The following is a 12,861-nucleotide window of genomic DNA, read 5'->3' as shown; positions in this document are numbered from 1 at the left end:
CTGCCTGCATACACTGTCACACTGAACCTTGCAAAACAAAATTTAGCCGCAACAGGTTTTCGGCCAAAGATGCCCACGCTGAAAACAGCTGAAAATAAATACGCGCCAAATATTTGTTGCCCTACAGAACACTCACCACTAGCACTATCGACGTCCAGAGCAATGGCATTCTCCAGACTGGTGATTGGCAGAGGTGACTCCTTGCGATACGGAACGTCCGTCGAAATGCGAGATATCGTCGTGCGCCGCGACACAATCAGATAGTTCTCAAGGTCTGCGAAGAGCAAAGCGACACATTGAGTTAATGCATCTATTAAAAGCTTAGCAGCACCTGAAAGGGTTAGAGTATAGTGGTGAGGAGATGCCCGGCGAAGTCACAGGGGGGGGGGGGGGGGGGGATAAACACACTCCTGCCCATACAGGCTCTCTAAGCTGCCCTTACCATCATGTTATTCCATCACATCACACAACTGCAGTAGGGTCTCCAGTTATAATTTCTTGGAAGTGGTATCAGGTGGCTAACAAGGAGTTGGTACTTGAAAATATTTCAATTATACAACAGCACAACACTCCGTTATTTCTACTTTAGTATCACCAAACAACATAATAATACACATATCCCCCCCCCCCACATACACACACACACACACACACACACACACACACATCAATTCACTCACCAGCTTCACACGTCTTCCCGTCGTCCCTGAGCTTGATTCCCGTCGGACACTGGCAGGTTGGTTGTGACGGGTCCACGGACAGCAAGCAGAGATCACTGCAACCGCCATTGCCAATCATACAGGGCGATGGAACTGCAGAGAAACATGGGAAGCACAGTCATGTTGATGGGATTGCAAAGCAACAGGAGCATTGTAAAAAGACAATGTTGCCAACAATAATGAAAGGATGAGCTCGTAGATTCCTTGTTCTGTACGAAAAATATTTTCTCTATAGTTTGTGGGAGTTGCTTTAGATGTGCACAAGGTGATTCACATTGACTAGGCCGCTAGCACTTCGTTTAGCCTGGCCAATTGACAAGTTGATTACACCAATGGTCTGGTGTACATCAGCAAACTCAACACGAAGCATTGACATTCTTCAGCCTGTTAACATCACCCTACCGTCCAATGCTGGTGGCGTGTGGAAAACCTTGACATCCATGAGGCTTGGCAAGTTGTCAAACAGAGTCTCACGATTGTGGCCATTCAGGTCGGAGCGCTGGAGGGATTCGGTCTGCCAGTCAGTCCAGTAAATATTACCCTGAGGTGTATGGAAGTTCATGTACACAAACACACACACGCACAAACACACACACACACAAACACACACACAAACACACACATACTTGTACTACTTGTACTTGCTCACTGCCAGAAACAGGTCATGTGGGTCTCCCTGGGAGAGGGGAGAGAAGCAAATGGAACTGCGGAAATATGACTATAATTTGCTATTGAATAACCCAACAGTCGGCACTCCTGAAATCCCCAACCTCCAGCTGGCCTGGGAAATGATCCAACCTAAAAGCTCACCACACCACAGTAAGTGGGTGAGGATAAGGAGCAGAGGACTGCATCAAGATATCCGCACCGGGATCCAACCGCGTTACCCCTATCTACAGTGCAGGTAATATTATACTAGTGTGGGTTACTAAATCAGAGTGAATCTGATAAAGGTGTCGCAAACAACACCCACCCACATATTGGCAGAAGAAAAAGCCGCACAAGATTCCTAAACCATTCGTACCAATATTGCGACAAAAGCCTCCGCGGCATGAACTCACCCCATACACAGTAATACCGAATGGATGCGGTAGTGTGTGCTCGCTCTCCAGGATTGTCATTCGGCCAGAGCCGTCCAGGCGGATGGACTCGATGGTCTTCTGTCCACCGTCCACCCAGTAGAGTCGCTTATCTGGTCCGCCGTACAGGTCCAGTGCCAGGCCATTGGGCCAGGTGATGTCTACAATGCAACATACAGGTCACAGACATCAGTAGATCATGGTAGATGGTTATCTATTTTCGTCTGATGATCGATTCAGTTTGTGAAAGTCAGACTTACGAAAACAACTGCTCATTATTCTGTCTCAGTAGATGGTTACACATGGATCTACAATGTAACAGGTCACAGGCATGAGGTGATGAAGGAACCTAAACCTAGAGCATGCTGCACAGAAATAGGTTCAAATACAGCGTATGTTATCACAGGCTTAGGAAGAGAACAAACTCCAGGATCTTTACAAACAACATTTTTGAGAGTTTTACCCAAGTGTACTATGCATTCTTGCTCAGCAGGTGGAACACAGGTACAATGCAAGGAACAAGAACAACGATATGCCAATTACTATTATTCCCGTAGCTATGCAGAAGACGTTACTTCAGTAACATCTGGCGCTAGCCAGGGTCCACACAGCTTTATTTAAATACTGAAAAGTGGACAGATTTTTTGCGACAGCAACACACCCTTCCCATTGATAAGCAAAGCAACTAGAACATACTTTTGGACACTAGCTTCCTTCGATATGATCCATCCATGTAGGCCACCTCAATGCCAGGTGCTGTAGTACTCCAGTCCGTCCAGTACATTTTTCTAAGCATGCACATGCACACACAAACACATACACGAACACACACACACACACACACACACACACATACATGCACGCATATGCACATACACATACAACCACATGCACACACACACACACACAATTCACACAGAGTTATAGGAACAATACTAAATGAATACCCCCCCCCTTCACGGTAGAGAGTCTCCGATGTCCTAATCAGAACTTTCATGAGAACAAACGCATTAAATTGGATAAGGATACTACCAGTGTGCAAGGACTGCATTTCCCGGGCCCCACGAGCAATCAATTTAGGAAGGTGGTTGTTTACAGCATGGATTATTGAACACCGAAATGCAGCATCATTATTATACAGCACTGCTCAATGAAAACCAATCTTGTGAGTCAATTACTCGCCGAGCGCTGTGCAGGCCTAGATCTGCGAACACTGGAATTGGATCTGGTCCAGTACGCAAACGTGACTCCCACAATTGAATTTCACTGAACTGCATTGCTGCACTAGTAGATGTTTTGAGTGGGTAAAGGAAATACACAGGCAAACATACCAACAGGAGATACCTTCTGTGGCATGTTATCACACAGGCCCAATTTCTAACAGCATGTTGGAGCTGCATCCCATGAGCAAGTGTAACATCTCCTGTCTCTTACCTATCATACGGATCGACAACAATGTCACGCGGTCTGTCAAGTCCTGTGTACAGGACCACAGATCGCTGCGTTCCGTCCAGGTTTGCGACCTCGATGAAGTCGTTGCCGCCATCTGTCCAGTAGATCTTGTCAGTTACCCAGTCGACTGCAATACCTGCCGGGCTTCCTAACCTGTACATGGCCACGGTCAATAAAACAGAAAATTACAGGATATCCAATGGAGTGCTCAATGCCCAAGGGCAGAGCTAGTTACACGGAGAAGAGGAGGGATGAAGAGTTCATTGCTACTCCGAGTTTTCACGCACGAGGCAATCATCAGGCAACAGTGATGTTGTCAATATAGCAGGAGTAGAAACACAGGCCATGCCCAAAGGTAACTGGGCTGTGGTACTGTTGTCAGAGAGCTGTGAAATATGCAGAAAGCACACAGGTATAGTACGGTACATAGACCTACCGGAAACCGGGCTGTAGCGGCCAGTATTGTACTGGGATATACACTATGTACATTTACCTGAAGACTGGCCGTAGCGGCCAGTATTGCAATGGGGTATAGACCTGTCTGAAGACCAATTGCTGTAATGCACATCATTGTTGGAAGTAAACTCCAGCATGTAGCGATCCCACGGTTATACTGGACCAAAGCTATGGCAGATGTCTACCATTTTCGATCCATGTGCTTCACAGATCACCTCCACCAACCGACCAACCCGATGGTTGACACTTCACAGAGCACTAACTTACGCAGTGTTGATGACCACCTCCTGTGTTTGACCGAGTTCGTCGCCGCGGTTGATCGTGTCGGCCACCACGTCGCTCCAGAAGATCTTCCGTGTTTTCTCGTGGAAGTCCAGCGCCACTATGCTCTGCACACTGTTGTAGGGTATGACCGTGTCCAGGAAGCTGTTAGAGTCCAGACTGGCTCTGCGAATGTCACGTTGTCGGCTGAACAGAAGATATTCCTTGGGGCCTGTGTGCAGGACATCGGAATACACAGATTACCAAGCATAGTTAGGTTAACTCGAAATCTATTCCTTATGCTTCGCAATTGTAGTACTCTGCTTTCGGTCAAATTATCTGTGTATGTTATTGTAGTGTAAGATGAAGATGTCCTGTTGCGTGGATGGGTGGATGGATGGATGGATGGATGGATGGATGGGTGGATGGATGGATGGATGGATGGATGGATGGATGGATGGATGGATGGATGGATGGATGGATGGATGGATGGGGGGATGGATGGGGGGATGGGTGGAGGGATGGAGGGATGGGTGGATGGGTGGATGGATGGATGGGTGGAAAAAAGGAGGGAAGCATGGAGGGATGGATGCAGGGATGGATGGTTGGATAGATTTTTAATGTAGGATGTCGCCTTACGATAATTGCACGTTCGGTTGTTACTCTCCAGCTTGAATCCTGTTCCACACACACATCGGTATGGTAGCTCTCCAGCCGCTGCTACCCTTGGTAAGCACATATACTGACAGCCGTGATTAGGCGGGCAGCGCTTGGAAGAACCTGGATTGGGAAGTCGAGAAGTCACACACATACACACATACACACAAACATTTGAACGTTTGTAGCGAGCAATTATTAAAGGCGCGCCCAATAACATTGAAGAGTGAATAACTGATCCACAGCATGTACAGGCCAGCGTTACACAGCATGCTGTCTGCACAACTCACACTGTGGCTGTCTTAGCGGATGGTGTACTTGCAGATCCATTGGGAAGAGAAGATTGTCTTGCAGGCGTAGGCGCTGGCTGCCATCAAACTTGTTGGCGATGTAGATCGTCTTTGTTTGCCAGTCGGACCAGAAAAGGAAGTCTTGAAAGACGGTGATTGCAAAGGGATGTTGGAGACCTGTAGGGGACATCAGCATACACAACAAAGACAAGTAAGCTCAGTAGCTTCACTGAAGTGGATGTGTTGACTGTAATTATTCTCTCTACAATGTGCAGAACATGTTTCGAATGCCAACACCTCCAGGCGAGGTGCTACTCTGCAGCTGGAACAAAAGCAGAGGTGATTGTGCTGCCCTAACCTAAGGTTAGGAGCTGCTCCACCCGGTGGCCCAAAGAAACCCATAAGTGGACAGACTACAGCGAGATATTAGCGTGGCATAAAATCACTGACAGAGGATGTTGTGTGTATGTTCAGACTTACCTCTCACAGCCGTCAGCATCACCTGCCGTGCACTGCCGTCGGTGTTCATCGTTTCCAGGACGTGAAACTTGCCATCCACCCAGTACAAACGCTGTGCTTCAAAGTCTAGTGTCAAACCTGCAGGTGCCAGGAAGCAAAGCGTTGAACACAGTATGATCGCGTTGTTGGCTCAGCACTAGCTGTTTGTTTTTGTCCACATAATTATTTATTTTACGAGTTGGGTTTGTGAATAAGGCTACACCAAGTTATTTCATTGTTTCTCGTCACCTGAAAATCTCAAAAGGAACGCGGGCGGGCGGAAAAAAAACAAAATAGGGTTTGAAAAACAAAAACTGCTATTTACACTACAAAGGCCCAATTTATGACCTAAAATCAGACTATACACCACGCGTGACAGTCAATTGCAACATACAGCCAGAAAACCAGGCTCCTGCACCGGCCTCTGGTGAGGAAGTCCAGTGTTGCATGTTATTTAAATAGGAAAGAAAGCAAACCAAAGTTATTATACAAGGGGTACATAAAAGAACAGCCAAGTGCGCGCTTGTGCTAAAATTTAAAACAGAAACCTTATGGGATAAGGCATGGCATGACATGACAAGTCCAGACAATGAATACAGCAGGCTCCAATGACAATGGAGCGAACAGTCACAACGTATGAACTGCGCAGTACATGCTGCGGCGAGTCTAGCAATGTACAGCTGCATCTGTCATAGTATGGCATGACACAATAGGGAGACCAAGTCCCAAAGCAGAAAGAAGTCCAGTTCACTGGTGCTTCCTCTTCTTGCTGGATGGTGCTGTGGCTGCAGCACAGCTGGGGCCACGGGTGCGGGGCTTCTTCCCCAGAGCGGCACAGGCAGCGCAAGGCATGTGAATGGACTGATCCTGCCGGGCAACATCAGCAGGTGTAGCAGCAGGTGCGTTGATGCCACACACATTGCAGACAGGACTGAAGGCCTTCTTGGCCGAGAAATAGGCCCTCTCGACATCGGCAGAGCATGTGAGGCTAGACCGCACAACCACATCTGCTGAACAACAGACTGCTGAACAACTTAGGAATATGCACTCCACGATCGCTCAGTGTCTTCACACGACTTCCAGGGCAAACTTGGAAGAGCACATTCGTCAAGGCGTCAAGAAATATCGCTCCAGATGTTTTCTCTTCGCCAAATTTCCACCCTACACCTTTGGCTTGCAGAAGATCGATCAGGTCATTACGGAGAGCCCAGTCTCCACGCAATTTCCCGGCACTCCGCGCCTCAGCTGATCCACGATAGTCAGGTAGCGCCAACTTTTCGGCGGAGTTCATCAAGAGTGCAAACGCATTCGCCGGCTTCGGCGCTGCTTCGACCTTTTCCGTATTCACAGAGAAGCGGACGAAATATCCGAAACGAGTACAAGTTGCTACAACTGGCATAGCTTTCTGAACCGTCACGACTGCAGAGCTGCGGGCAGGTTCCTTTTGAACAGTCACGGTCAAGGATGAGAATACGGACGGATCAGGTAAGGGTCGATTGAATACAACACCACTATCGGCAGACAACAGCTTTTCAAAAATTTGAGAGAAGGACAAGCCTTCGTCAACAAGTTGAGCGTTCCAAGAAAGTATCTCTCTGCTATCCACAGCAGTGATCTAGCCAAAGCCGGCTCAGCCGGCAGAATGCCGGCTGGGAGGGAGACCTGCCGGCTGAGACAGCTCCAAGGGTAATTTTGGCCGGCCGGCTGCAGTCACCCCGTGGAGACTGTAGTGCACTGCACTAGCACTTGAGTGAGATAGTGGAGTACAACCCATATCCTAGGGGTAGGTTTGTACAGTACAGTACGTAGCACTGGCTACTCAGGCTCAGTGCTAGCTCTTCACTCAAGATCAAGCTCAAATGCACTTGAGTACGTCAGTAAAATGTAACACTAACAGGTTGGGTCATGGTTCGCTGCTTCTGGTGGTGTACACTGCTGTGGCTAGACTGGGTCTTGTCAGATGACCAATGTACACTGCATGCAGACATGACGTTGGTGAACACATGATCCATGCTCATGTAGCTGTTTGCTTCCTTTTTCATATTAATTTTTGTTAATTTACCTATAATCACATTTTCACAACTGCCTGATGAATGCCCATAATTGGACGAAGCGAAAGGAGATGCAAGCCGCAATGAAAGATTTGTAGTGGTGTGTGTGTGTGTGTGTGTGTGTGTGTGTGTGTATGTGTGTGTGTGTGTGTGTGTGTGTGTGTGTGTGTCTGTGTGTCTGTGTGGATACGTGACTGATGGCGGGGGTCTGGGGGCACAGCCCCCAGAACGATGCATTTTAACTAGAACGTTGGCCGGCTGGCATAAAATCCTGGCTAGACCTCTGCACAGTCACAGCGAAGCTGACTATTTCAGATGCCATCGTCGCCCACGACGAGATGAACTGATAAAGAACTCAAGGAATCACGGCAACTTCACAGTGCTTGTAGTCCGCAATGCCGCAAGTTTACCGATGCCCGGAACACTGTCAGTCCAAAACGGTGCACTGTCATGCACTGTCTTGACTTGTACCGGAACTGTGTGTAGCAAAGAAGACGACCAGGTCGTGTGGTGGTGTGGTACTTGAACTACCGGTATGCGTACATACACGGTGCAAAAGTCGTCCTTCGGTTCGTGCACTAGCACTGCACTCCAGGTTTGACGCCGCGCGTACTTTTACAACGCCTTTTTATGCGTGTTTACCGGGACGCGAGATTTTTTTTTGGTCCAATCCTCAAGAAAGGTACGCGCGCGGTGACGAGAAACAATGAAAAAACTTGGTGTGGCCTAATAGTAAAAAATAAAAATAAAAATAAAAACTACGGTATGCACAGAACGCTATGCACTGTTGGAGCCCTTAAGTACAGCAGGTGCGTCACCGCAGATCTTTCTCTTATGTTCCACTGGCATTTAGTCATAGTGTATCATTACGAAGAGCTGCAGTTCAAGTGCCAGGTTTCATACATGCTGGGAGCTGGGATATGAAAACACTGAGTGCTGACATGAGCATGTATGGGTAGCTATGTGAAACTCACCATTCGGCCAGAATAGCCGTGTGTTGGCCAGTACTGTTCGATGCGTTCCGTCGAGACTTGCCTTCTCGATCTTTGGCTCTTCTCCCCAGTCGGTCCAGTACAGTACGCTGTCAATGATATAACACACAAGTACAAGTACAGGCATGCACACACACACACATATGTGCGCATGCACACACACACACACACACACACACACACACACACACACACACACACACACACACACACACACACACACACACACACATACACGTGCACACACACACACACACACACACACGTGCACACACACACACACAAACACACACACACACGTGCACACACACACACACACGCACAAACACACACACACACACATGCACACACTTATTGTGTTTGTTCCTCTATCTCGCGTCATCTTGTACAGTGCTGCTCAATGAAATCCAATGAGTCAACGTAGCACTCTGACCCAGTGAACATCCCAGTGCCCGCAGGTCTAGGGCTGCATAGCACCTGGCGCATACTCGATTTACACGATCGGATTTCATCCAGCACCATTGTAGTTAGATTGGTGTATGCCACTTTGGTCTTCCTTGCACGACAGCACTGGTAGGTGCTGACGGTAGATCTAAGACCTTACACACAGGTCGAGCTTGTATGGTTGAGGAATTGACTGGCATCATTTAGCCTGGTCTTCACCGCACCGCTTTTAAGGTTTTTTTTCTGCCAAACATTACGACACACGCGAACGCACTTTAGGGCGTAGACTCGCTCCACATTGGCACCAACTACGATTCACGATGAAAGACAATTATGCAGAAAGGCAAGATGCCTAGGCATGATGTCCTTACCCACGACATGGGTCGACAACGATTGCACGCGGTTTGCCCACCCCTTGGTGGGCTATGACCTGTCGCTTGCTACCATCCAGTGTTCCAGCTGTAGTAACCAATGCACACACATGCCATACCCCACGGTCAACTGAAAATGCATCATGTGATCATATCAGCAAGTTGAACTGCTATTTGGATGGTTAGTTTGAATCGATATATTTTCAATAGAAAGGCCCATCAGAACAATGCTGTACAATGGATTGCAAGTTTCCTTTAACTGAATTTCATTCTATTCATGTTGGTCATGTAACACTGGACAGTGCGACACCAGCTCACCCTCTATTCTTCCACTGCCGGAGTCAGTCCAGTACAGCAGGTCGTTCATCCAGTCCACGCTGAGACCGCCCGGACTGGACAGGCCAAGGTCGACAATGCGACGCGTGTTGGTTCCTGCATGGACGGAGAGTACACACACACACGCGTGCACACACACACACACACATACACACACACACACACACACACACACCACACACAGACACACACACACACACACACACACACACACACACATACACACACACACACACACACACACACACACACACACACACACACACACACACACACACACACACACACACACACACACACACACACACACACACACACACACACACACACACACACACACACACACACACACACACACACACACACACACACACACACACACACACACACACACACACACACGCGTGCACACACACACACACACACACATACACACACACACACACACACACACACACACACACACACACACACACACACACACACACACACACACACACACACACACACACACACACACACACACACACACACACACACACACACACACACACACACACACACACACACACACACACACACACACACACACACACACACACACACACACACACACACACACACACACACACACACACACACACACACACACACACACACACACACACACACACACACACACACACACACACACACACACACACACACACACACACACACACACACACACACACACACACACACACACACACACACACACACACACACACACACACACACACACACACACACACACACACACACACACACACACACACACACACACACACACACACACACACACACACACACACACACACACACACACACACACACACACACACACACACACACACACACACACACACACACACACACACACACACACACACACACACACACACACACACACACACACACACACACACACACACACACACACACACACACAAGTCATCACTGCACAGACTGGCTACCTATGAAACTCAACACTACACCAGCTACGCTTGCCACTACATTGCTGGCAGTGGTGCATTTTCTTATAAAAATAATGTGATTCAAACCTAACTTCCTAAACAACCAGCATGGCTCAGCCAGCCCAGCTTGTCACTCCCGAACCGTTTGCGGGAAAGCTGACCGACAACCGGGCCATACAGCCGTCGCATTTTTCCATAAAAAGACATGGCCAGCAATCGAGGACATCTGAGAGTTGTAATTTGTGTACTCCTCCAAGGTGCGATTTTTGGCATGCTGGGCCAAGCACAAGGAAGCCACCTGTCAAAAAAAATGAAGAAAACGGTTGTTGTTTGATCCTTTGGTGTAATCTTTGTAGCTAGTCGAAGCAAGTTGCTGTTTGGAGCAGAAACGCTGAAATTGACTATTTTCTGCATGTACTCACGTACTCAGGCATGCAGTCTCACTCGTATTTTAGCTCTTTTTTTGGAATGGATGCTGCTCTGCGCCCCTTGGTGAACATTTCCTGCGCTCGTTGAGCAGCTGAAAAAGACCACTGGTATGTCTGGTTCCTGGTTTGAAAGTGGAGAGTCGACTTTTGTGCCTTGAAAAAGGAGTAGAGAGTGATAAAGGTACGTCTGTAGCTTATTTTGAGTGCTCCTCGTACATTTTTGATCGTGATAGAAATTCTCAGACCAAAGTCAGCGCGAAGATTGCCGTACAGTTTTCTTGTGTATTTTTTAGTTGTTTCGTCTTGTATCTATGTCAGTATCGTGATGGTGAAGTGGAGAGGGTGATTTTCTTCCTCTGGGCTTCGTTCGGCCGACTTTGCTTCGTCCTCGTTGAAAAGTGATGCTGAAAAAAGGTCGATCCGCAAAATATGTTGATTTTGAATGTACGTGATGACATGCAATTGCTGGCTATGGAACATACACAACTAAACAGAGAGGACTAACAGTTTACAAGTTATCCGTTGTTTGTCCAGCACTACCAACTATAAGCAGGCTACTGGCGAATCAGAATGGGCAACACTGAATTAGCACAACACTGACTGATGTGATAGTGACATTCAAAGACATGATGCTTAGCTGCATCACTAAGAAGGGATGATTCCAACATACCATTCAGGAAGGAAGAGAAGACCACATCCAGGGTGATATCAGTCCAGAACAGAAGATCCCGTTGGTAGTGATAATCCACTGCGATGGCATTTTTCTGCAAAATAAAACGGAAAAAATCATGGCCCGGCTTGCATGAGACTAAGACTGAATATTCCACATCTGCAGGAACACAACCGCCCTCTGTGAAAAATGCCTGAGAAAATGCTAACCATTCACATCACCCAAATCAAATCGCGTTATCATTAGGAAGCTGAGACTGTTGCGGGTTGAGCCAGTGAAAGGCTCTACCTTGCCTGCATGACTTACCGCAGGGGCATCGGAACTAGTGCGGTAGGTGCGGCTATAATTTGTGATTTTGAAGCAATAGAATAAGGACTATTTGGGCCCCAGTTTCCAAAACAAATCCAATGGGGGGGGGGGGGGGTACTGCCATCGTCTTACCTGTGATGGTATAATAGTGGTGTACTTGCTGCCATCCAAAGTCAGTTGTCGGATGTCTTCTCGGTTGGAGAAAATCAGCGACCCTGGTGGACCTAAATACATTGGCGGAGAGCAAAACCACTCATTACAGGTGATTCTTTTTATAGAATTTCTCAACGTATGTGATTCTATGCACTACAGAACCCTTATCGAGACAAGTCATTCCTGTTCCCAAACATTGGTTTAATGTGAATTTGAGCGGGGAGGGAAGATGCTTCCGTAAAGCAAACACTATCACCATCAGGCATGGTGAGACATGATGGTACGATGACAGCCAGTGAACAGAGACTACAACAACTAGCAATCTGTCAACACTATCGTAGCCGTACGTTTAAGATCTCTGAGTAAAGAGCAACAAGGTCAAAAAACCTAACTGTCCGGAGATCGAGTACCGTATTTCCCCGTTTGTAAGTCGCACTAGATTGTAGGTCGCACCCCCATCTCCAGGTTCATGTCGTCTTGTTTCAATATATTGCCTTCAGTAGTATGTCATGCTCGATTATAAGTCGCTCCCCTTTGATCATGATGATGATGTTCCTCACCACATCAAGTTAGCCGTCGCTCAATCTCAATTCCTAAGGGCACAGCGACTATCGTCTAACCCCATGATGCAAGCCGAGAGCGAACAAAAAATACACAAACAACTGCGCATAAATAACTA

General features: G+C 47.6%; 1 protein-coding gene and 1 long non-coding RNA gene across 2 annotated transcripts in view; both read right to left on the bottom strand.

Annotated features, from left to right (window-relative positions):
• The window catches only part of LOC135827752 (low-density lipoprotein receptor-related protein 4-like), a 42,573-nt gene that overhangs the window by 18,753 nt on the left and 10,959 nt on the right, over window positions 1-12,861 (bottom strand). Inside the window, exons 11-25 of the mRNA XM_065340202.1 lie at window positions 12,162-12,253; window positions 11,721-11,814; window positions 9,589-9,702; window positions 9,271-9,358; window positions 8,438-8,544; window positions 5,395-5,511; window positions 4,915-5,091; window positions 4,607-4,747; window positions 3,974-4,199; window positions 3,233-3,403; window positions 2,495-2,586; window positions 1,781-1,959; window positions 1,122-1,260; window positions 681-812; window positions 137-274 (exon numbers count right to left, since the gene is read on the bottom strand). Of these exons, the coding sequence (XP_065196274.1) occupies window positions 137-274; window positions 681-812; window positions 1,122-1,260; window positions 1,781-1,959; window positions 2,495-2,586; window positions 3,233-3,403; window positions 3,974-4,199; window positions 4,607-4,747; window positions 4,915-5,091; window positions 5,395-5,511; window positions 8,438-8,544; window positions 9,271-9,358; window positions 9,589-9,702; window positions 11,721-11,814; window positions 12,162-12,253 (2,007 nt within the window). The remainder of the gene's footprint in view (window positions 1-136; window positions 275-680; window positions 813-1,121; window positions 1,261-1,780; window positions 1,960-2,494; window positions 2,587-3,232; window positions 3,404-3,973; window positions 4,200-4,606; window positions 4,748-4,914; window positions 5,092-5,394; window positions 5,512-8,437; window positions 8,545-9,270; window positions 9,359-9,588; window positions 9,703-11,720; window positions 11,815-12,161; window positions 12,254-12,861) is intronic.
• On the bottom strand, window positions 5,796-8,188 carry LOC135827755 (uncharacterized). The gene is made up of 2 exons (XR_010555545.1): window positions 6,633-8,188; window positions 5,796-6,053 (listed from the first exon to the last, which is right to left on the bottom strand). It is a non-coding gene; the product is annotated as an uncharacterized LOC135827755 (long non-coding RNA).

This window comes from Sycon ciliatum, chromosome 11, assembly GCF_964019385.1.
Source record: "Sycon ciliatum chromosome 11, ocSycCili1.1, whole genome shotgun sequence".
NCBI lineage: Eukaryota > Metazoa > Porifera > Calcarea > Leucosolenida > Sycettidae > Sycon > Sycon ciliatum.
Note: the sequence above shows the minus strand (reverse complement) of the source record. Positions and strands in the feature narration are given on the sequence as shown.